Raw genomic sequence first — 25,711 nt, 5'->3', positions numbered from 1 at the left:
AGAACCTGTCAAGAGGTATATGGCAACAGCTATTCCTGACATTTTCGAAACTGTAGGCTCAAGGGCTTTTTTTTTTTTTTTTTACATTTGGCGAGTTTTAGACCTAGATCTACGTTTTGTAGATCTGTTGTGATGACATATATGCATATCCTTGTACCAGGTCACTGAGTACTGAAGAAAGATGGCAGTGATGATACAAATCGGCAATGGCAGCTTCTGACCCACAACAGGAGGCAACAAGAAAAATTGGCGCATTGCTAAGGCTGTGCCAAAAACAATGCAGCATTGCTTAAAATTAACCTGCAAAAAAGAGACTTCATACTTGCCTTAACCACTGCCCATGCCAGCAATCTGTGCTGTATTGCAGAGCTACAGCTACAGCTACTCCTTCTCCCTTTTTTGTTTTTTTTTGTTCATTAACCACTTCTCTACCGCTTCATTGTCATTTGACGGCGGAAGGAACCCTCTATCCCTCTGGGACACCGCAATATGAGCCTCTGGGGGGGGGGCACGCTTTGTCTGCCAGGCACCTGCGATTGCCTGTATAAACACACAGATGTTGGGTGAGAGGAGACGGATCGATATTCCCAGTACAGAGAAACACCAATCGGTCTCCTCCCCTTGTGAGTCCCCTCCCCCCACAGTTAGAATCGCTCCCTAGGATACACATTTAACCACTTGATCGCCCCCTAGTGTTAACCCCTTCCCTGCAAGTCACATTTACACAGTAATCTGTATTTTTTTTATAGCACTGATCGCTGTATAAATGTGAATGGTCCCAAAATGGTGTCAAAAGTGCCTGATATGCCCACCGCAATGTCACAATCATCCATCATAATACATATCGGCCTAAACTGAGGAAGAATTTTTTTTTTTATGCAATATTTATTATAGCAAAAAGTTGAAAATATTGTGTTTTTTTTTTTTTTTTTTTTAATGTCGCTCCTTTTTTGTTTATAGCGCACAATTTTAAAACCGCAGAGGTGATCAAATACCAAAAGAAATCTCTATTTTTGGGGGAAAAAAATCATATGAGTACAGTGTTGCATGACCGTACAATCGTCATTCAAAATGTTACAGCACTGAAAGCTGAAAACTGGCCTTAGCAGGAAGGGGGTGAAAATGCCTTGTATTGAAGTGGTTAGACCCCTTTCTCTCCTGTCTCTTCAGTGTGAAAGCCAGAGGGCTTTCACACTGGAGCGGTGCGCTAGCAGGACGGTAAAAAAAGTCCTTAAAAAGTCTTTATCGCCGCTGCCTCCCCCGCCCCAGTGTGAAAGGGGCCTTAAGGTCAGACATCAATTTTAACCTGTGCTGTTTTTATTCTACTGCAGTCGTTTCAGCAAGCCTTTAACCCTTTCACTGCAAGGCCCTGTGCTCCATTTTGTACACTCAGGTGGCCAGACCATTTTAGCAATTTTTTCCATTGCTTTTTTATTTTTCACTTATAGCTTTCAAAGTTTGTAAAAGACCCCCCAAACCATATATTTTCTGAAAGCACATGATCAGTAGAATAAAAAAAGAGCTACTGGTTTCTAAGGTCCCACGATATTTGTGCAAAAAATTACATTTGCGCCTTTTTGCAAAATGGTGAAAATCGAACATATTCAAAAATGTAAATATCCAAATTTTCACAAAAAATCGGAAGGTTTTAATTTTTCCCCTTTACGGCTTTTAGAATTTGTAAAAAAACAAAAACAAAACCCATATATTTTCTGAATATGACCCCCTTATATTTTAAAAAGAAGGTGCTACTGATTTTTTTAGACCCCACAGTATTTGCGCTAATGTTTATCAAAACAATATATTCACAAAAAATACACTAAAACCATTATTGGCAGATAAAAACACAGCTAATTTTACAAAATTCCTGCTAAATCCCTACTAAATATAAAATCTTAACCTGTATGGAGTTAATACATAACAAATATTTGTAATTTTTACATTGCGCTTTTTTGCAAAATGGTTATAATTGAATGTATGCAAAAATGTAAATCTACAAATTTCTCAATCTGAAGGTTTAACTTTTACCCTTACAGTATTCAGAATTTGTGAAAGACCCTCCCAAACCATATCTTTTCTGAAAGCATGGGAACGGTAGACTAAAAAAAAGTGCTACTGATTTTTAAGTTGGCGTGATATTTGCGCAGATGTTTATCAAAGCAATATTTTCGCAAAAATACAGTAAAATTATTTAATAGTGCACATAAACACTACATAACTTAACAAAATCGTTCACATGTGGCATACTAAAGTGTAAGCCTATGGGGGGGGGGGATGTTTACCTGCACAGTAATGCACAGGTGTTCCATGCATCTCTGTACATGCAATCCCATTTATGACAATTGGGATGCAACGGCTGCACAGGCATAGCTGCTGTTCCCAATCTGACATCCGTATGGGTGTTGGTACACAACCCTGAATGCAGACAGTAGGAGCTTGGGGACATGCATACAAACCTACATGGGAGCAACGGCTCTGTTCGTGCAGTTGCTGCATCCCAAACTACATCAATGGGACTGCCTGCACAAAGATGCATGGAACACCTGTGCATCCCTGTAAAGGTACGCTGTGTATGCTCCATGTGAACAAGGCCTTAGGCCCCTTTTACACAAGCACACCGATCGGATCTGCTTGTCCGTTTTTCAGGCGGGCCTGCATTGTTTTCTATGGAAAGGCAGATGTAAATGGACATGAGTTCGTTTTACACCCACCTGCATCCGATCCAGTCCAGTCTGCTAAAAACGGAGGGATGGAGATCTCATTCCCCATCCATCTAGCAGATCGGGTGGTATGGGATGGAACTGGACAGGCTGTCCATTTCCATCCGACCGCCCCATAGAGAACAGCGGGCTGTGTCAGTGGAGCAGACACAGACCTGTCATCTGTCTGCTTAGTGGGGATCAGCAGACAGATCGCCGCTGAGCAGGCGGATCTGCTTGACCGATTCCACTCTATAGAAGGGGTGTTGCCAGGAGCGGCCAGTCCCTGCAGGTACGTTTTTGTATGAGGTGTGTTTTTTTTTTTTTTTTTTTTTATACCTGCGGTTCTAATTGGTTTTGAAAAAGGTTGGGCTCGGGGTGCAGAGCATTGCACCCCAAACCCACCCACTTGTGACAATAGCAAATAAATTTGTCTTCTGGCTTCTCCTGGTCAATCAGGATGGATCGGGTTGGCCAGGAGGAGAAACTGAGGGAGCTGTGGAGGGGTGAGTGCGGGGGGGGGTGCAGGTGGACTTTCACTTTTTTTCCCACAGTTTTGTATAATTATAGTGTGTGTGTGTGTGTGTGTGTGTGTGTGTGTCTTTCTTTTTTTTTTGGGGGGGGGGGGGGTTTAGTGAGATATCAGAGGTCTAAACAGACCCCATATTTTTTATTTATTTTTTGAGACAGAGAAAGGGACTGAAGATGGTCCCTTTTCTATGCACAATGAATGAGGAATATACATAGAGATTTCATTCATTCATAAAATTAAAGTCTGATACATAGTAACTCGTAGTTTACTATGTATCAGCTGTCAGTAGATATTGGAGCGATCACTGTTTATATATACACTGTACTACAGTACAGGGGGGAGTTTGGTAAATATGTTTACTAAGCCCCCCCCCCCAGCCACAACTTCACCCCTACCAATCCCTAGCCTTAAGGATCACAGAGATCAGAGCAGGGAGAAGCTGTAGGCAGCGGGAGGGAAGGAGAGATGGCACTGATTCAGGGGTGCGAGGGCCGGTAAGGGGGCCATTTGTCTGGCGTATGGACTTGGCCACCTGCCGGCACTTCTGTAGGTCCGTACGGTGAACGGACCTGGCAGTGAAAGGGTTAAGGACTGGTTCACACAAGCTCTGCTGATTTTATCCTCCAATCATGTGCAAGCTAAAATTATGTTTTTTTTTTTTTCCTTGCATGTCCCCCTAAGATCTACAGTGACTGCACTTTCAAGTGCCCTTGCAGTGCCAAGTAGGGTGACCACATTTCCAAACTGCCATTCAGGGACACACCCCCTCTCTCTCCTTCCCCAAAAAAAGATGAGGGGGGCGGGGGGAAATGTAGTCTCGGGGGTTGATGGGGAATTTGGCGGCGGGTTATTTGTCAAGTGAATGTGCCACTTGCCACCAGATGCAGTGCCACCCATAGACTGCTACCAGATGCAGTGCCACTTGCCACCCATAGACTGCTACCAGATGCAGTGCTTCTGTCACTCCCTCTGCATGAGCCACGTGCGTAGAAGGAAAGGAGTGGCGTCATTATCTGGAGAGTGAAGATCACACCAGTCCCTGCTTCTTGCCGCTGGGTGCCGGAGAAGGAGGAGGTGAAGACAGCAGTGCTGCACTAGGCGCAGGCCTCGCTCCCAGTTTTACTGTCTGAAAGTAAATTGTGACGGGTTGCAAGATACCAGGCAGCACTGGCCCTAGCAACCGGTTCTGAAAATGTAGTTATTAGTTAGTAGGGGGTGGCTGTGTCCTCTATTTCATTCCGGGACATTGTATTGTCCCGGAATAAAGGTACCCGGGACAGACATGTCAATTGCAGGACTGTCCCGGGCAATCCGGGACACGTGGGCACCCTAGTGCCAAGTGGTTTTTCATTTCGTAAATGACCTCCCCTGTGTTTTTTGCAGCATGTATTCAGCATTTCTAAAGCCTCATAACTGCCCTTCAACACCTACGGTGAATATTCACACAGGAGCGATGGCATTGTATCATGTTAAAAATCAGACAGCATGTGTCTTGTCATCCGCCTCCATTGATTTCAATGGTAATGCTCTGTAACTGAATCGTAACCGCACCTATAGCATTTGACGTGTTCGTGAAGCATGTATGAAGTGTTAGCTGGGCATTGGAGAGACCGTGGAGGCTCTGGTATCCCACAATCATGCACTGAGAAATATAAAACTAGAACAGAGCAGCTCCAGTCACTTCCTGGTTGTACAGAGCAGCTGTGTGGTAACACAATGTTCTTCTCTGTGTAGGCAAAAGCATCACCCAGCCAGCAATACTGACACTGTCATACAGGAGCAGAGGCATTGAGCAGTGGCAAAGCTTTTTGTTTCAGCAAAGGTGAGCTGGACCAAGCTGAGCGTCAAAGAGATTAAAATTTAAGCATCCATCTTGCAGAGAATCACAAAATGCTTGCCATCATACTACAACCTAACTACGCCTCAAATTAATTTCCCCTTTAAGCATTTCCTACTAGAAAAGCAACACTTTCATGGGCATAACAAGCATTTTTGAATAGTTTTCAAAGCTTCATAAATGCTATAAGAGCATTTAGTGAGCATTGCTTTGTTCTTCATAATGGGCTTTCGTGTGAAATAGCTCCTATCTGATCTTCCGTATAACTATGTACTGTCCTCTAAAAGCTACGGAAGGTAGTGCTCGGAACTGAGAACACATTGGGTAGCCTGAAGCTTACATTTGGGGCTATAGAGAAAATAAGGATATACTTGCAATCATAGAGGTTGATTGAGCAAGGACGCTACAAAATATGTTTGACAATAGTATAACAGAATAAAGGAAACCTGTCACACCCAAGTGTGTCCATGTTTGACTCACACAGACACATTGGGTGGACCAGTAAACTGAGCAATAACAAGTATTTGTGATTCATATAAACTGAGGAAGTGGAGAGTTATAGCCACAAAATTTATCTTTTGGTAAATTAAACTTTTAACTTTTCATCAGCCTGGATGACCCCCGGAGGGCCAGCAGGGAACCCCAGAAGAGGAGGTTTAGAGCTGCTCTATGCAAAACCAAAGCACAGAGCAGGCAAGTATAACATGCAGAAGCTAGCGGCAAGAACTATAGTAGCAGTGCCTACTACATTGATTTCCAGCTTCCAGGGGGATCCCACAGGTATGGCATATACTTACATTGGTCCAAGCTGGAGCAATGGGACTATGTAAAAAGTGCCTGGAATACCTGGAATTTAGCTTTTAAGTTTATGTAATATGAAATGACTTTGAAGTACCAAAATTGATGTAATGGGTTGTACTTGAACCAGAAACAACAATATCCTATTTGTCCTAGAGCACCTGTAGGGTATGTCTAGTGTTACAACAGTGCAGACCAGCTTTATTAACAGCTGAGAATTGGTATAGCTTTAGAGCTTTGTATGTTCTGTATAAACTATTTAAATTATTGCTGTATGTCACGTAGTTAGATAGTCATCTTCAGCACTGTGTATTTGAAGCAACCAAATTCTTTAATGACCTCAAGCAGTCTGACACTTTCACTTCTCTTATAAGAAAATCCACATCTCGTTTAGCTGGTTTGGTTGCGGTAGCAGTGGGGTGTGTTCTGTATATCTACAAACCCAGCTTAGAAGTTGTTGGAAAACTTTCAGAGGCCAGGCAAATCTGTAAGTACAGGTATACTAGTAAGTAATTGCATGACTTCAGGTTCAAGCTAAAGGCTTTACCAGCTGACTGGTATTTTACTGGCCTGCCTGTAAAAATAGAGCATTCTGCCAATGTTCTTATTGAGAAAGCGACCAGGCTGTATTTTGTTTTCCAAGAAAAGATGGCAATCCTTATTAAAAATTGCTACAACACACACCGCTAAAAATGTATATATTATTTGGGATATCTGTGTTAGCTTGTGTTTTAATCCTTTTACAAATAGCTAAAAGGGAGAAAACGGATTTCAACTCCAATGCAGTTTAGAATATCAAGTGCAGTATAAAAGGTAACTGGTTGGTTTAATGGGAGAATTACTATTTTTATTTTGCTCCAGTTTTTATAACTCCGCATAGTTTAGTGAATAAATTAGATATTCAGACTGGTTGCATTTTAAATTGTACAGTAGATTTACAGGTAACTGATCTAAAAAAAATGAATAAAAAGTCCGTAACATGTAGTTCTTTGTACTGTACTGTCATCGGATTGGTATTTGTGATAAGACAAGAAGTATGTCAGTAGATGTTTAGAGAATTTTCTAAGTAAACAGCTTAGTTCTTACATTCACAAAGGGGAGCATGCATCCACCCTGTAAGAAAATTAACCATTTATCTTGGTTTATTCACTAAACTAATTTCTTGTTTACCTTTAGGACTCCTGCAGGTCTGCAGAGTTTATGTATTTAAAGGGGCTGTAAAGGTGTTTGTTATTTAAAAAAAAAAAAACATGTTATACTTACCTCCACTGTGCAGCTCGTTTTGCACAGAGTGACCCCCCAAACCTGGTCTTCTGGGGTCCCTCAGCGGCTGTCTTGGCTCCTCCCCGAAAGAACTAACCCCCTTCATGCGAGCTCTCTCCCATGGAGGTTCGTTTTTGCGGGCTCACTCCCATGATGCAGCCATAGCTGCAGACTGTATCACTCTGCCCCACCCCCGGTGCACCGCGTCATTGGATGTGATTGACAGCAGCGCAAGCCAATGGCTGTGCTGCTTTCAATCAACCAATGAATGAGCCAAGAAGCCTGGCCGAGAAGCCAGCGCGTTCACGGTGTGGGACTTTCGAGGGGTCAGGTAAGTAAACGGGGGGGCGCTAATCCTCGGATATTTTTTTCATCTTAATACAACGAATGTATTAAGGTGAAAAAACGTGTACCTTTACAACCCCTTTAACCCTATGGCCATTACTGTCAAAAGATAGAGGTTGTGGTAACCCCCTGTTATTAAACCCCTTTATTAAAGGATAAAAAATTAATTCAAGGAATGCATAACATATTTAGGTAAACAAATTCAAGATGGGGACTGTTGAATTCGGACGTAATAGTAGCTGCCTTACCAAACACGGTTCAACATTTTCTAATTATTTTGTGTCATGCTGGAGGTTTGGAGTTATGAATCAAGCCCTATGGTTTAAACAGTATGCCCCATGCTAAGAAAATGTCAAACTCTTCTGCAACACTGAGTTCCTGAAAAAGCGATGTGGGAATTAGGTTGGGGAGCTGTTGTGGTCAATGTACCTGCCTCCCAGTTAAGAAGGTATTTTGACACCCTTGGTAAACTTGTAACAGTGTCATTTGTATCCCATATCCATGGTGTAATATTTTTTTTTTTTAAATTCATGGACATCTAAGCGCAGCTCCCTTATGTATTCTGTGTCTTCTGGGGTTGAATAAGTCCAAGGCCCACATTACTTTCATTACTCATTTTATTACCTACTGATATTAGAACTCCTAGCCAAATAACTAAATATATACTTAAAAATATTTTTTTATTCTGTTCAGGAATGTGATTCATGTACTCCTATATCATATAGCCACTGTGGTGTTGCAGATCTTTGTGTCAATTTCAATTCTAAGTCTGCTTATTTGGCAGTAAAGAGCATCAGCATACTGGTGAGGCCACAGTGCCTAAAACATGTTAGAATGACAGTAATACAGTATAACAGAACATGATTGGCTCACAACGTATAAACCCCCACTTTTTCTGATTCATAGGAAACTATGGGAACCTACTAAGAAGACCGATCTCTATCTCTGCCATCCATATTTAAAAGACATGTAAAGTGGATTTGTACTTATTGAAAAAAAATGTTTAGTCAGCTAAATCCAAAATATTACATAGTAATAATGTATTCTGTTTTACAAAGGCAGGTGGAACATTAAAAGAGATGTATGGGCTTTTTTTTTCAGAATCGTACTTCCCTAGGTGGATACAGCATCGATCCTATGTTGTATCTGTGCCCTGCCAACTCTAACACTGAGAACCAAGCGATCAAACTCCGCCGATCACTCGGTTCTCAGGGCTTAATGAGCAGAGAGCTTTTAACTGCCATTTAGCAGCTCTCTGCTCTGCCTGTGCTCACTGGAGCGCTGGCTTGTGGAGGGGCACAAATGGCCAGCTTATGCTGAGCGTCTAAACCAAGTGCTGGTCCAGGCATGTGGGTGGTTCCCGACTTAATTGTCGCCATTTTGCCTGAGCCTGCACTGGCTCTCTGACATCAGCTGAGAGCAAACTTCAGCCCACTGTCGTCTGAAAACGGGACACATGAGTGCAGAATGATCCAGAGGAGAAGTACAGACAGACAATCTTTGTACTTCTCCTTTTAAGCTTAATTTCAAACATTTTCCTCTATCTCCTTACCTTCTGTAGTAAAAAAACGTGCTCACTCCCTGTGGTCCCGCACTCACCAGATACTTGAACCCCTGCAGGGGTAACAGGCGTTCCCAGTATAATATACTGACAAATCCCTGGATCTTCCCAGAATCTAAAACTCCACCGCTCAGAAGAGGAGACAAATGTTAATGTGAATAAAAAAATTGTTCATCATTTAAAAACGGTATCACACTATTGGGCAATCTATTTGTCTCCTCTTCTGAGCGGTGGAGTTTTAGATTCTGGGAAGATCCAGGGATTTGTCAGTATATTATACTGGGAACGCCTGTTACCCCTGCAGGGGTTCAAGTATCTGGTGAGTGCGGGACCACAGGGAGTGAGCACGTTTTTTTGCACAGAAGATTTACATCTACGTTGTTCTCACGTGGAAGAAGCACACAGCACTTTTGATTATTTCAATTATTTATATATATTTTTTTATTTATTTATTGCATGGGACTTTTTTTGTATAAAGACTGTTTACTTACAGTATGAATACTGTTTGTTGAAAGCACATTGCACTATATATATTTTTATTAATTCACCTAATTTTTGCATGAAGCAGAGAAGGAATGAGATTTTAGCACTGGAACACTTTTTTGATTTGATTTTATTTGTATTTTGGTTTTTGGATCATCACGCAACATTTTTTGGTTTTTGGTTTTCTGTTTTACTATAATTATTAATTGACATCAGTCTACATTCTACATCTTAGGTTGGCGCCACCACCTGCTTTTTATTATTTTCTCATACTTTTCTCCATTTTGTGGGGATTTTTCTGCAGGGGCAGCCCCTCATACTAATTAGACTATATATATATATATATATATCTTCCTTATTATTAATTTGAAAATATTCTGTGGCGCAGATTCACATTTTTCTTTTTCTCTTCTGTAGTAAAAGTCATGGTCATAGAGTTCTGAAGCTGAATGAGTAATGGCAGTGACTTATACCCTATGATACACACTACATGGAGTTCTGTGTGAGGTTTCATAGAGTATGAGCATGTCTGAAAGGAGACGGCTACTACTTTACGTTTTTTCCAACTTCATCATTAAAACGACATTGCCCACACACGATCGTAAAAAAAAAAAAAAAGCTCTAGCAAAGGCACAGTGATGTACGACGGCACTATAAAGGGGAAGTTCTATTCGGATGATGCCACCCTTTGGGCTGCTTTAGCTGATTTTGTGTTAGTAAAAGATGATTTGCGCTTTTCTGTCTGTGACAGCGTGATGAATGTGCTTACTCCATTACGAACGGTAGTTTTACCAGAGCGAGCGCTCCCGTCTCATAACTTGCTTCTGAGCATGCGCGGGTTTTTAACGTTGTTTTAGCCCACACACGATAATTTTTTACAACCCGAAAAACGACATTGTTTAAAACGTCGTTAAAAAATGCAGCATGTTCAATTTTTTTTTTTTTTTTTTTTTTTCGTTTTTCAGAACCTGAAAAATTATGTGAAGCCCACACACGATCGTTTTTAAATGACCTTTTTTTTAAAACATCGTTTTTTATATGCCGACAAATGATCGTGTGTACGCGGCATAAGAATCCTTTTGTCATTTCCTTTTATAACTGGTCTTGCTGAGCGGGGTAAAGGAGATTATATGGCAGATTATAGATATGTAGACTAGATACTAGAAAATTACTTGACTTGCATCGATATTCAAAATAAATTGTTTTAAGTGATCAAGGGCCCTGATCACATAGCCAACATCAGAAGGAACCTCAAGCATATGGTCTAAGGAAAGGTTATTTTTCAAGCATTCTGTTCCTTTATATTCATTCAGGCATAAATTAAGGTTTAGTTTTAAAGTACAGCCCTATTATAAAAAAATAATAATTTAAGTCCGCTTTTAATGCAATTCTCTCTCGCAAACTGGATCTGTCTCCTGTGGTACTTTCTTTCTGTCACTAGATGTTACCTCTCTGCTGGGTGTCATTCACTGCTCTTCCTCTGAGCCCAGGCTGTCCTGAATAAACCTCTTGGGGTGCATTATCGCACTGGGATAGAGAACTGAGATAATGAACGGTGCTCACACATTATCATAAATGTGCAGCATTACGAACCACCAACCAGAGATGAAGGGCAGGTGATATTGCTGGACAAGCCAGAAGAACCCTGGGGTAAATGGTAATTGTGTGTTTTTAAATGCTGAGGGGGCAGAGTTGCAATACTCAGAAGTGGTGTGTTTACTAAAACCTAGTGTTCTGATTTAAAGTGTTACTAAACCCAGAAATATGAAAATAGTTCACCCCCCCCCACACAGTGCCCACAGCTTATAAAGCTTTTTACATTCAAATACTGCCACTATATACCTTTCTTGACTGATCTGCATACCACGGTCACATGATAAACTGCAGAGTTTCTCCAGTACTGAGAGTTGAGGTAGGAGGAGATTTCCACTACAGCCTGTATACACACACCTACATGTGTGATGTCAATATTATCTGACTTGGCTAGTTCAGCTCAACAAGGAAATATTCTCTACCCTACAGCATAATATACACATCCGAGCATGTGCAGGTTGGTTACTCTGCCTGTGTTATCTGGCCTTCTCCAGAAAGACAGTGCAGGAGGATAGGATCTGTGCATACAGGATAAAACAACCTTTTTACACAATGCAGAGGATTAACTCCTTAAGTTCCACAGTGAGTATAACAAGCATGCTATGCTGCATATACAGACTGATTTTGCTGTTGTGGGTTTAGTAACACTTTAAGTTATTTTGAGGTTACTTTAGAACTTGACTAGCTAACTTCCACCCTAAAACATACATTTTGGGTTTTAATTATTTGCGTGAGGTTTTAAGTTAGTTTTGTGAGCTAGGCATGATTTGCTTTTATAGACTGTCACATGTACTGCATTACAGAGAATGAATTCAAACACAATGATGTCACATGAGTAGGAAGAGCCTTTACAGTTTGGGCCAAGAGCTGTGTCCCAGAGGTTTACTGTCTGCACTGTGAACAGAGCCAGGACATTATTTTAGTGTTACTCTTCTTATGTTACTATTTACTTAGGAATTTGAACGGAATACTCATTTACTCATATATTGTATTAAAAGCTTTTATAGCCAAAAGCTTCAAGAATAAACTTCTCAACAAACACAGTGGACTACATCCTGTAGTTGTTGGGTTTAAATTAAATGCAACTTCTTTGTGCCTTAACCACTTTACTACCCTTCATTATCATGTTCCACCCTTCATTATCATGTTCCACCCTTGATTTCAGGACATTTTTCTGGTTTCAGCACTGTGACCGTTTGACTGATAATAACACTAACACAATTAATATTATATTTTGAGACAGAATTTTGTTTTCTGGTGGTATTTTTTTTACAACATAAGATAAAGACTAAAAATGTCCTTTACTTTCTGTCATAAAATATATATACCGTTAATAGATGAAAAAGTACGAACACCTCCAAAAGTACCCATTTTTGATCTTATGCCACAGTTTTTTTATTTTATGAGCATATTGTTATTGAGGTGGTTATGGTAACAATCGCATGTTGCGCTAACCCCAACATAAATTGAAAAACATCATGAATCGTAATATAGTGATAAGCAGTTCATACGTTCAATGTGAAAACATTTTCAGTTGAAAAGGAAAACAAAAGTGCAAGGTGATCCAATAAATGGACAATATCCCCCAAGAAAGTCAGGCTTTCCTGTTTGAATCTGTTCAGGCAAGCTGATTGCTGGATTAGGATTTTTATTTTTTTGGACTGCTGATGCATATACTGCTGCCCAGGAATCCAAATCCAGCTTCCCTGCACAGATTCAAACAGAAAAACCTTACTTTTTGAGTCCACTCAAGGTTCTCCTATCCAGAGGTACTTTATGAATCGTCACACAGTCCTTATACTCAGAGGATCCAGGCTTAAAGGGTCACTAAAGGAAAAAAAATGTGCCTAAAATTAATGTCTGCAAGTGTAATGTGTAATGATTCTGTTAAAAAACAAGTAAATACCTATTATATTCCTTCATCTATATCACCTCCGGCATTTTAGTTTCTGTTCTCTCATTCACTTCCTGGTTTGCATCGTTTGTTCATGTAAGAACTACATTTCCCAGTAAGAATTGCGGCACGCCCAGTAATTCACCCCTCCTTGAAGTCTCTAACATGTAGAGAGCGTCCTGCCGCACATATGTAGTTCCCAGGAGGGGGTGAGAACGTTACTCACCACCGCAGTAAAGCCTCCCATCACGGTGGTAAGTAAAATCAGACAAGCAGGAAGTGAACAGAACAGAGAAGAAATAAAGCGACTTCTGAGCAAAAACGAACAATGAGGAAGTGAAAAGAGGGATGTCTGCAGGTAAAGGATGCTTATTATGAAAAAAAAAAATTCCTTTACAACCCCTTTAAAGACTGACATAGCCCTTGGGGCAGATGAGCTGTTCGACCTCCCCATCATTGTTATCTGGCAAGCCACTCTGGATGCTTTTTGTTGGAGTTTGTGCCATCTTCTTTCAAAGCACTGTTTTCCGTCAATCATCACCACAGGGGATCTTGTCCATTTCTTGGATCTCCTTGCACTTTTTTTTTTTTCCTTTCAACTGAATTTTTTTTCACATTGGACTTTATGAACTGCTTATAACTATATTTAATATCTATAAAGTTATGTTGGGGTTGGCACTACATGATTGTTACCATATTATATAAACTATAATGCTTAGCGCTGATATGAGATGTAAAAATATATTTTTTTTTTCTTTCAAAATATATTTTTTTTCAGAAAATAAATATTACAATTCAGTACATTACGGTACATCTCATTATAAATAAAATCTGGTAGATGACCTCTTAGAATAAATACGACTATTTTGTAGGTAAAAAAATGTTTTGTCCCTGTGAAGAAAATTAGACTTTATTCTGTATTTTCTCATAGGTTCAGTGTTTTTTTAAGAACCTCTGGACCGATCTTGGTGAAATTTGGATATGTTGGTCCCCCAGATCGGGCTATTAGGGGATATGTAATTGTAGGGATACCTTGTATGGAAAGGGGTGTTCCAACTTTTGGGAAAATTGTGTGCTCTCTGCCTGGAGATAATTGGTTTATTCCTTAACTGATCTCGATATCTCCCAGGCAGAGAGAGGGCGGGTGTACTATAAAAGCTTGCTGTGGTAATGTCGTCTGCTACAGGGATGTAAATGAACCTTAGGATGGCTCCTAAAGACCTTCCATTGTGTTATGCTAATGGCCACTGTATTGTATGAATTGATATTGACGATAAATGTGGATTGTGAGGTAGCAGTCTAAAGGTCAGATGTCTGACTTTTAGCTCATGTAGATTATCTTGGAGACAGAATGTCTGTCGACTAAAAGATGTGTATTGAGGGGGGCTCGTTGGTAAACCATTGTATGCTGTTGTGGGTGGAGTGTGTCATTGTCCATCTGATTACTGCAAGTATTCTTTTTGGTGTATATAAGAGCCTGCCTTCTCAATAAAGATGTTCTATGCCTGGTACACCCTTCATGAAGTTTTGGCTCATGTTTGGGGGAATATTCTAACCATTGGGAAGAATCATCCTGGAAACCTGCATTCATCTCCACTATCCCTCTTCCTCCTATGGTAGCGATAATCACTTATGCTCGGCGATTGAGGGATGGAAAGAAGGCCGCAGTACCATAACCACTGTAGGTCTTAACAGTCCCTATTTAGGGGCTCTCTGATTTCAATTGGGGAAAAGAAAATGAGAAAAATGCTAAAATCGCTGTCATTAGCAATCAGGCAGGTTTTCCCTTCATTTTGATTTACTTTTTACCTCTGGCTGTAATAAATCATTCACTTAGTATGCCCCCTTTTTTTTTTTCAAGGAATGGAGGGGAGCAATTGTTGCCCCTGTATTTATCTTATAACAGACTTACTTTAAAGTGAATATGCAGGTCAAAGGAGGAGGTCCGCTTTAACGCAGCCCTCTCTAGCAGCATAGATCTACCTTCCTTTCACTGCCATGTAGCCCTGTGTAAGCTACAAGTTGCTGCAGTAGTTCCACAAGACTATGGGCTCCCCATGTGACGGTGCTGATTTGTCTATGCTATCTCATGAACTTAACATGCAAAATCCACAAGGTGAGTCCATGGTGCCTGCTCCTCTGTATTTCCCAGGTGACAAACTTCTCTATAGCCCTGGCCCCTGGAGCTGAATGAAGCAGAGGAGGGAGCAAGGATATGCTGCTGGGGAGTGGGGATTAAAGTAAGCCAGTTGCTTTTCCCGAAGGACATAATTTACCAAAACATTTTATGATAATATATGTAAAATGAACTGTCATATTTTATGTATGTTTAGCATTAGGTTAGCTGTAAATTTAAATCCTCTTTTTTATTTTTCATTTGACAGAAGGCTGTGAGGACTGCTGAAGATGTCCGATAGTGTGGATATTGAAGAGAAACCTCCAGCCCCCCCTCTTAGAATGAACAGTAATAACCGTGATTCTTCAGCATTAAATCACTGCTCAAAACCACTACCCATGGCACCCGAAGAGAAGAACAAGAAAGCCAGGCTGCGCTCCATCTTCCCGGGAGGAGGGGATAAAAGTAAAGTATCAGTGTATGACAGTAAACAAGGCATTGTGTCCTGTGGGCCATGTTCTTTTGATGTTGTTCACTTATTGGATGAAATTGCCTTCTAGGATAGGAGGATCCTGTGGTTTATTAGGCAAATCACGGACAGAAATGCCTGTATATTTATAGAAAATCGGTCTGCCTCTCATTTTAGCAAAAATTCATGTGACAAATTTGTGTAATTGTGACTCCTGCACCTGCTATCCTAAGCAGCAAACTGAGGTTTCTGTAAAGGTCTATGGTGAATTTTGCACAGATCATATGCACAATCAGGGCTAAACTACATTGGCAATTTTAATCACTTATTGATGAAAGATATAACTTGCTAGCAGTTACATCATCAGGCTAAAGTTACACAAGAAATGTAGTTGTTCAATCACACTACTCCCTCCAGTTTAGGCACCATCATAAACTTTTCAGGAGCCATACATATTTTTAAAATTGGCATTCAAATTTAGGACTTGGTCCTCATTTGCACATGTGGTGCCCTCTGAGAAGGTGATAGAACACCTGTTTTAAACCTTTAAACCCCACATCAGTGCACCACGAGACGATGAATGGTTCTCATTTTTTTTGTATAATCAGTATTTATTGAAGGAATAAAAAGGAACAGAAAATAAAAAGGGGGGGGGAGGCATCTAAAGCATAGGACAGACACGTCCAACAGTGTTTTACATATCGAAATCCGGCCTCGCAGGACCGTCGAACAGCCAAAGTATACTTCGGACATATCGCAATGTATATGCATTCATGAACGGCCTTATTAAACGCAATTGTAAGCCCGGGGACCACCACGGCAGCCACCACCCGAGAGGGTGTCGGCAGCCGGGGCAACAGGGTAGCCAGGTGGGTAGCCATCCAAGAGGGTATGGAGGCAAACAACAACAGAATGGAGCCTCGGAGGGGAAAAGCTAAGGTATCCACTGAACCCCCAAAACCGGGGACGAACCAGGCAGGGAGTTCATATATGTGCCATGTCAAGAAGCCAAAAACAATAGGGGGACGAAGGGGCCGCAAGGCTCGGACCCAGACCTGTAGCCCACACCTAGGGCGGAGGGGGGGGGGGCACAAAGGCCTCCAACTACCACCCACCACCCCAGGATGAGCCAGAGGGCCAGGGCCATGGGGCCAGCAAAGGCACTTAGGCGAGGCCGAGGTACTAATCTCGGTCCAGTAGCGTGTTCCGTTTAACCTCACAGCATATCCAACATGTACATGCATAAAAGACCCACTGGCAGAATATCACAAAAATGAAGAAGAGAAATAAAACATAAGAGGAAGAGAGGGGAAAAGGGGGAGAGGCCCCAGAAACTGAGCAGGAAAGGAGAAGGGGGGAAGATAAGAAGGGGAAGAAAAGGGGGGGGCAAGAAAGGAGGGAGAGAAGAGCAGTGCGTACCTCAAAAGCTAGCGAAGGGCACGTCCACCTCCACACCGGGCGCATCACTCCAGTCCAAAGCTCCAGTATCGACTGACCACCTCCTCGACTAGCCACTAAGGGGTCCGGCCTCTCCTCCAGCGAGAGCCTGCGGGTCCTAAGGGAGGGCTCCGCTAGTTCTAGCAGAGCGACATCTAGACTACAGGGAACTAAGTTAGGGTCCGAGACGTAATCCGTCCACGGTGCCCAAATGGCCATATGCTGTTCGCGGCGGTCACGGCAGGTCGCCACCCAACTCTCAGCCTCTCCGATGGCACTCACTACCCGCGTCCAGTCCTCACGACCAGGAACTTTGGACTGCTTCCAGTAAGTTGGAAGCAGCCGCCTGGCTGCGTTAAGTAAATGTGGTATTACTTTTCTTATACTGACTTAGAGGGACTGTCGGGACATGGAGAAAGTGCACCAGAGAGAGGGGGATGTCAATCCCTGTGATCGTCAGTATCTGATCCTTAACATTCGCCCAGAAGGGTACAATCAAGGGGCAATCCCACCAAACGTGGAGGAGCGTACCCCTGTGCCCACACCTGCGCCAGCACAACCCGGATTCAGTAGGGTAAATGCACGCCATGTCCGTCGGCACACGGTACCAGCGAGACAATATTTTAAAATGTGCCTCTTGGGTCTTGGAGTCTACGGAGGAAGTATGAGTGAGGCGGTAGAGATGGGTCAGTTGCGTTTTCCGTGAGGACCTGATCCAAATCTCTCTCCCATCTCTGTATGTAAGCAGGTGTAGGCAGAGGGGCAGCGGACCCCAGCAGGCGGTACAGCTCCGATACCAGGTGGGGGGTAGGATCTTCACTAGCAAAAAGACTTTCAAATGGGGTAAGAGAGGAGGGGTCCCGAATGGTTCTCATTTAATGGGTGGTACTGCCTGCTGAATGCAATGGTGGGGATCATTTTTACCACATTGCAAAGCATCATGGCATCTGTACATGTTAAGGAAGCACTTGGGGGAGTGGAAACCGCATGGCTCAACTGCACATTTTTATACCCCCCCCAACTGCAAGTATAAACTAAGCTTAAAAAGGTTGGATCACCTTAAAGTGGTTCTATAATCATTTTTTACCTTCATGCATTGTATACATGAAGGTAAAAGGAAAAACTTTTCAGTGCCTGTTTCTCCCCTTCCCCCATCCTAGATACTTGCCCATCAGTCAAATCCAGTAAGAAGGGAATAGGCAGGGGAGGGGGGCGATGGGGTTGAGCTATGTTGTGTGGGTCAATGGAGCAAGCCCACATGTGTGCCATCATAGGAAACAACTTCCTATGGTGGCACATGCAGAAGAGGAGGAGCTTCGAGCATCAGCGAAGGACACACAAGAGAACCTTCGTACCTGCTCGGTACAACATCATGTCTGTAACCTCTGAAAAGTCATCCATGGTTGGATGGTTTTTCAGAGGCGTTTGACCAGCGGAGGAAGTAATCTGTCACCACCTTACTAGCGGTACTGCTTACTGAATGCAATTGGGGGGGGGGGTAATCAATTTTGCCTTGGACACAAAGAAAAGTGTCACATATGGCATGTGTACACCCATGTCAGCTGCCTTTTGCCCTGCATGTATAAACAAGGCTACTTGTTATATTTACAGCTATACTGTAGCTATATCTAGTATACACAACAGGCTTCTCCTAGATATATAGTTGCTACATAAACTATTTTGTATCTTAATATTATTAAAAATAATTGAATCATTTTAGTCTGCAGCCCGCTATGATTTTCTGATACCTCCAAAACATTCAGATGTGGCTTTCTTGCAACCATGGTAACTGAAGGAGATCTGTATACTGTTTGTGCTTGGAACATCCTCAGAAATAGAATTTCCTATTCGCTTAATTGGCTTCCTGTGTTTCCTAAAATTCTGCACAATGGTTGTAGTAAGATGACAGGAATCCCTTGCAATTAAAATTGCAATAAAATCTTGCAGATTATAAAGGGATGCTCAGGTTGCTCCTTTCTAATTAAAACACTGAGACTAATCTGGTATATATTCGCATTTCGTTCACAAACACACCTTCATTCACTTTACCAATGTTAATTTTATCAAGTAGAAAGCACTTGTATACATGTAATGCCCATATTCCCATTCTGTCCAGGCAAAAAAAAAAAAAATGTAAAGCATATTCTGAAAAACCAGAGGTCCGAAAAGGAAGGTAAATTATGTTCAGGAGAATTGAAGAAATGAAGCACACAGACTGAAAAGGGAAAGTCTTAAATCTATTTTCAATTGAATGGCTGGGACTGCACCTTTAATTACCATGATGTGGAACAGACTCTTGAGAGAGGAAATGCCTTCAACATTGATCGTTCCAGACTAAGCAATGAAACACAGTATTCTTAGTGTTACTTGTTATCTTGTAAATCATACCCACATGTTTTAGCAATTTGGGGTATCTGCCATTAAGTGTAACGTTACTGGGCTGCTTTTCATTAGGAAAGCTTATATTTCAGTCTGCCTGCACGTGCCAAGGGACTGTGCGGAAACCCAAAGGAATTGGACTTGGAATTGTCTTTCCAACCACACTGGGGGTTATTTACGGATCACCGGGGAGCAGGGTGATGAAGTCAGTGTTCCCAGGATTTAGAGCTGTCCTTAAAGCTGCAACAACCACAAAAATGAACTTTGAAGTTTCCAGTTTTTTTTTTGTTTCCCTTTGCAGCCAGGTAAATATGTTATATTACATGTACAGTGGGGGAACTCATTATTTGATCCCCTGCAGATTTTGTAAGTTTGCCCACTTGCAAAGAAATGAAGGGACTATAATTTTTTTTTATCATAGGTGTGTTTTTAAATGATAGAGACAGAATATCAACCAAAACTCCAGAAAAAAATGCATGATGCAAACATTATAAATTGAGTTGTAGTTCAGTTAGTAAAATACGTATTTGATCCCCTACCAACCAACAATAATTCTGGCTCCCACAGACTGGTTACAGTATGTGCTCATGTGTTACACAGATTAGTCCTGTCAATTTAAGAAGGTGATTGTTATGTTTATAAAAGACAACTGTCCACAGAATTTGTCTTTCATATAAACCCACCATCATGGGCAAGACCTAAGAGCTGTCAAAGGTCATCAGGGACAAGATTGTAGACCTGCACAAGGCTTGAATGGCTACAAGAACATCAGCAAGCAGCTTTGTGAGAAGGAGCCAACCGTTGGAGTGATTATTCGCAAATAAAAGAAATAGAAAATTACCAATTGCCCTCGATCTGGAGTGCCATGCAAGCTTTCGCCTTATGGGGTAAAGATGATCATGAGAAAAGTGAGGTATCGGCCCAAAACTACACAGGCGGAGCCTGTAAATGATCTCAAGGCAGTTGGGAACACAGTCGCCAAACAAACTGTTGGTAACATACACTGCAATGGATTAAAATCCTGCAGCGCCTGCCTGCATGGTCCCCCTCTTCAAGAAGGCACATGTACAGCCCGCCTGAAGTTTCCGATTGAATGATTTGTAGAAAGTGGTGTGGTCAGATGAGAACAAACTTGAGCTTTTTTGCATTAACTCAACTCAGTATGTTTGGAAGAAGAAAAAATGCTAAATAGGACCACAAGAACACCATCCCTACAGTCAAGCACAGAGGTGGAAACATTATACTTTGGGGCTGTTTCTCTGCTAAAGGTACTGACTGACTTTGCCACATTGAGGGGCCAATGTATTGTAAAATCTTCCCTCAGTCTGAACACTGAAGATGGGTCTTCCAGCATGACAATGACCCAAAACATACCACCAAGGCAACACAGGAGTGGTTCAAGAGGAAGCACATTAAGGTCATGGAGTGGCCTAGCCAGTCTCCAGACCTCAATACTATAGAAAATGTATGGAGGGAGCTGAAACATAGTTGCCAAGCGACAGCCATGAAACCTTAAGGCAGGGATCCTCAAACTACGGCCCTCCAGATGTTGTAGAACTACACATCCCATGAGGCATTGTAACACATTGACATTTACAGACATGACTAGGCATGATGGGAATTGTAGTTCCTGAACAACTGGAGGGCCGTAGTTTGAAGACCCATGCCTTAAGGATTTGGAGATCTGTAAAGAAGAGTGGACCAAAATCCCTCCTGAGATTTGTTCACACATGGTAACCAACTACAAGAAACGTCTTGCCTCTGTGCTTGCCAGAAAGGCTTTCTCCGCCATGTCATGTTTTGCTTGGGGATCAAACACTTATTTTACTCACTGAACCTCAACTTGGTTAACATTTTGTATCATGTGTTTTTTTCTGGATTTTTGATGGCTATTCAGTCTCCATCATTTACAATACCTGACATGGTGTCGACATCTTTCACTCGCTGGAATAGAAAAAGCACATTCCAGCGAGCGCGTCATAGAAGCGACGGAGATCCGATTTGGATTCCCGCCAATTCTAGCCACGGCGTTTGGTATGAATCATGAGGGGGAACTCCACACCAAATTTTAAATAAAAAAACGGCATGGGTTTCCCCCCAGGGGCATACCAGGCCCTTAGGTCTGGTATGGATTGTACGGAGAACCCCCTACGCCGAAAAGATGGGATGGTCCCCCCACAATCCGTACCAGACCCGTATCCAAGCACCCCCGGCCGGTCAGAAAGGAGGGGGGACGAGCGAGAGCCCCCCCCCCCCAGAGCCGTACCAGGCCGCATGCCCTTAACATGGGGGGGGGGGTTGGGTGCTCTGGGGCAGGGGGGCGCCCTGCGGCCCCCCCACCCCAAAGTACCCATCCCTATGTTAAGGACAGGGCCTCTTCCCGACAACCCTGGCCGTTGGTTGTCGGGGTCTGCGGGCAGGGGGCTTATCGGAATCTGGGAGACCCCTTTAATAAGGGGGCCCCCAGATACCCACTGCTGCCAATTGAAATCAATGGGACAGCGCGGCTATGCAGAGCATTGCAGGCAGTTTTAACCCTTTCTCGGCGCTGCAAATCCACCCATAGCATCGGCTGTAAAAATATTGGCATTTTACCGCTAACGCTATGGGCGGCTCAATGTGAAAGGGGTCTAAGAGCGGTACAACATGTATACTAGTTGATTGCTATGAATCACTGCACTTAAAAATTTTCTTCAAAGATCGAGAACTTTTTATTCAAAAAAGGCCAAATGATCAATATGTATGCAGAGTAATGGTGCAACTTTAACTAACTTTGTATAACTTTGACTCCAGCCAACAAGAAGAAAGAAAAGGAACGTCCGGAGATCTCCCTTCCTTCAGATTTTGAGCACACTATTCATGTCGGCTTTGATGCTGTGACGGGAGAATTCACTGTGAGTACCCTTGACATTATAACAATCTGAGAAAAAGATAATACTCTCAGGTAGACCTATTCAATTGCCTAGTGCAAAGTGGATTGAGCCTCAGAAATCTGTTGGACTCATTAATGAAATTTGATTGGTTGCCATGATTACTGTGATCTACTCAATTTTTTCTAAATCACTATTACACTTTGTATTGCTTTAAGCGTATCTCTCCCATCAGTGCAAGGAAATTTACAATTTCTAATGTATAGAAGAATTTTCCATTAAATACAAAAAGGAAAAACAAAGGGCAAGAGGTGAAAGTAGGTAAAGTTCAAAGATCTTGACAGCTGAATTTAGTATCGGGGTGCCATTCAAAATGAACAGCAGCACACGGTAATGTTTATATTCACACTTCATACATACAGTATTCCCATGTGTTACCGAAACACAGTGGTGTAAAAGGGGCCTCAGAGCATGGCAGCTTGTATTCTGGAGACTGCAGGCAGTACTGCTAAAAATGACTCCTTTTTAGAAAAAGTAACCCGTCATATTTTTTTCAGAAGCTTCTGGAACAAGTACAGATGTGTAAATTTTGGTCAAAGGTGCTTCCCATATAAGACACTTCACATTTACAGCAACTGTGTACACATGCTCATGGAGCTCACAAACATTGCTGTATTATAGAGGGAAGTTAAAAGTGCATAGAATAAATGCAATTCTGTTAATTAGTAATTCATCATAAGGATTATTAGTGATTAGGATGTAGTCACTTAGACAAAAATAATAGATGTAGCAGTCTTTGGGGCTTGATTAAATAGAAATCGGCCACCTGTTATAGTAAACTTTAAAAAAATAAAAGCTGATTGGTTATTATTTCACTTTGTTCATCACCACCAGACCAGTACATGTGCCCTGCTTTCAGAAGTGAGCCTCTAAGTGCCCTTTCACACTGGTGCGTTTTTCCCGCGTTTTTGCGGTAAAAATAGCGCTATTAAAATGCCCATAAACCGCTCCCCATGCCCCTCCATTGAAATGAATTAAAAACCGCTGTAAACCCGCGGTAAAAACGGAGCGTTAAAATCGCGGTAAAACACTGAGATTTTACCGCGTTTTTCTTGCGTTTTTAATTAATTTCAATGGAGATGGGGAGCGTTTTAATAGCGCTATTTTTACAGCGAAAACGCGGCAAAAAGGCGGCAAAAACGCACCAGTGTGAAAGGGCCCTAAGCTAAACTATTGCCCTGTTGCTCCTCTTCAGCATATTCTATTGGAAAACATTCTGGAAGATAATCCAGAAAAACCAATGACACTGTCAGCATCTTTTGTACTTTTTGAAGCTTAGTATAGTTTTATGGTTTGCTAAAGAATGCAAGGAACTCCTTAAGTCTTACACTGACACAAATGTATTTGATAGAAAATGAACAACATGGAAAGTGCTTATGTAAGCAAGTCTAATAACTGTTATGAAATTTGTTAAAAAAATAAATAAAATAAAAACTTTACCCAAGCCTGTGGTTAATGGTTAAGTATAGGAATTGGCTTACATGACTTTCATCAGATAATATAAGAAATTGCCTTCTAGAGCTCATCAATCAAAATTCCTCCAAAGTTTAAATGTATATATATATTTACATTGATTGGATTAAAGTAATATGGGCACCATCACCACAATACGATGTTCACCTCCCCAGCTTCAGTATGGCAATCCACTTTATTGAAGTCTCTCTATGAATATTATGCTCCTCTCTGCTTTCTCTGCCACTGCTTTCATTGTATTTGAAGAATTAACAGTGAAAAGCACATGCAGTAATGTCAGCAGAGGACGGGTGTTATTGGGGAATTGCAGTTTAGCTGTAGCTGCAGTTTTGCAGTGATGGTGCCTAATGAAACTTCTTTCAAAACTAAATTTCTATATTTTTACTAGATTTTTGAATAACTGTATATAGTTACTGATCTTGCTGAATTGTACAACCAGGGATGGTAAGTTAAATGTTTCCAATCCATAGATAATTTTTTTTTTTTAATGTGCTATGTATAGAGTTTTATATGGAGAGTAAAGTGACTGTTTTCATATTTTTAGCAACAAGTGTGAAAAATTTAGCTTGCAGTTTTTTTTTTTAAGAAAACACTACTGACAAGATTTAGTTACATTATTATTTTTATTTATTTTTTAAGTATACTTATGGTTCCACACTTGCATTTCTGATTTTTATAGGCTGGTTCAAATATGTTTTTGCACCCTGTCTGAAAAGAAGGTTAAACTCCATTAAAGTGTATGAATAGTCAAAAAAAATATTATTTTAGTTTGGATGAAGAAGGGAAGGGTTCATTTGACTTCCTGTCTTACCATCCAATATAAATAAAAATGTTTTACCTTTCCATACACTTTAAAGCAAATCTGACACCTGAGGAAAAGATTGCTACCATTTCCTCATGAAAAGGTGAGTAGCCTGGCTGTTATGTGACCCATTGGATTCAGTAATTTGAGCCATTGATCTGGAATAAGTGTGCAGATTGAGTTAAAGTATTTGTTTCTGCATACTTGTTACAGGTCATTGGCCCAAAGTAGTAAAGCAAGAGCATGACCGCCATGGAGCTAGCATTTTTAGGAGGAAACTTCAGCTATGGCAACCTCCACATTTCCTTTAAACATTTTTCATCAGTGTGTTTAATGCTTGGGTTTGTCACAGTGTGTTTTGGGACTTAATACATCCTCCAGTAACAGGACAATACTTGGTATTAATGCTAGCGCCAATGTAAAATATCTTGTACTGCTGGGGCTACTTGCAATTTTTTTTTTTTAAAGCAATCTCCAAGCCTGAACTGACCCTCTGACTGGGGTCAAAGATTAGAAACACAATTTTAATTTAGTAGTATGTTTCCTTATAAAAAGAATTGTGTGTGTGTGTGTGTGTGTGTGTTCCTATAAAAAAAAAAAAAACTGGCACTACATATATTAGTGGAAAATTGAGGAATTTAAAATGAGCTTTCTGCCACCTGGTAACAGTGAATCGCCAGTTGATATGACAGGAAGAAAGACGCAAGCAGCGCAAATATATAATCCCACAATCTGGTGATGGTGAACCAACTACTATTCACTTATTCCCTTATTATACGTATGTGAAAAATAAATCCAACAATCCATATATAATGATGAACCCTGTGTCACAGCACACAATAATTCATACTCTCATGCAACAAATTATTCATTCTATGAATCAAACAATTAAACTGGAAATGCTGTTAAACTGAAAAAGGTGCAAAAAAAACAAACAATGTACCGATACAATAACAAAGTGCTTAGTGCAGAAAATAAATATACATTGTTTATTAACAAAGTGTATGCATCAAAAATTCATGTATTCACAATAATTAAAGCCCATTATTCAATCCCAGGAAAAATCAAAAAAGGATCACAAAATGTCTTAATCGTATAAT

At 41.3% G+C, this 25,711-nt stretch overlaps 1 protein-coding gene across 5 annotated transcripts in view; it reads left to right on the top strand.

The window, feature by feature from the left end:
* PAK3 (p21 (RAC1) activated kinase 3) overlaps positions 1 to 25,711 on the top strand; it is a 243,536-nt gene that overhangs the window by 151,321 nt on the left and 66,504 nt on the right. For all 5 annotated transcript variants that reach the window (XM_040323877.1, XM_040323878.1, XM_040323875.1 and 2 more), the window contains 2 exons: positions 15,390 to 15,586; positions 22,200 to 22,300. In XM_040323877.1, the coding sequence (XP_040179811.1) occupies positions 15,412 to 15,586; positions 22,200 to 22,300 (276 nt within the window). In that variant the 5' untranslated portion in view covers positions 15,390 to 15,411. The remainder of the gene's footprint in view (positions 1 to 15,389; positions 15,587 to 22,199; positions 22,301 to 25,711) is intronic.

Source organism: Rana temporaria, chromosome 9 (genome assembly GCF_905171775.1).
Source record: "Rana temporaria chromosome 9, aRanTem1.1, whole genome shotgun sequence".
NCBI lineage: Eukaryota > Metazoa > Chordata > Amphibia > Anura > Ranidae > Rana > Rana temporaria.
The sequence above is the reverse complement of the archived record's forward strand: the minus strand, read 5'-3'. Positions and strand labels throughout refer to the sequence as shown.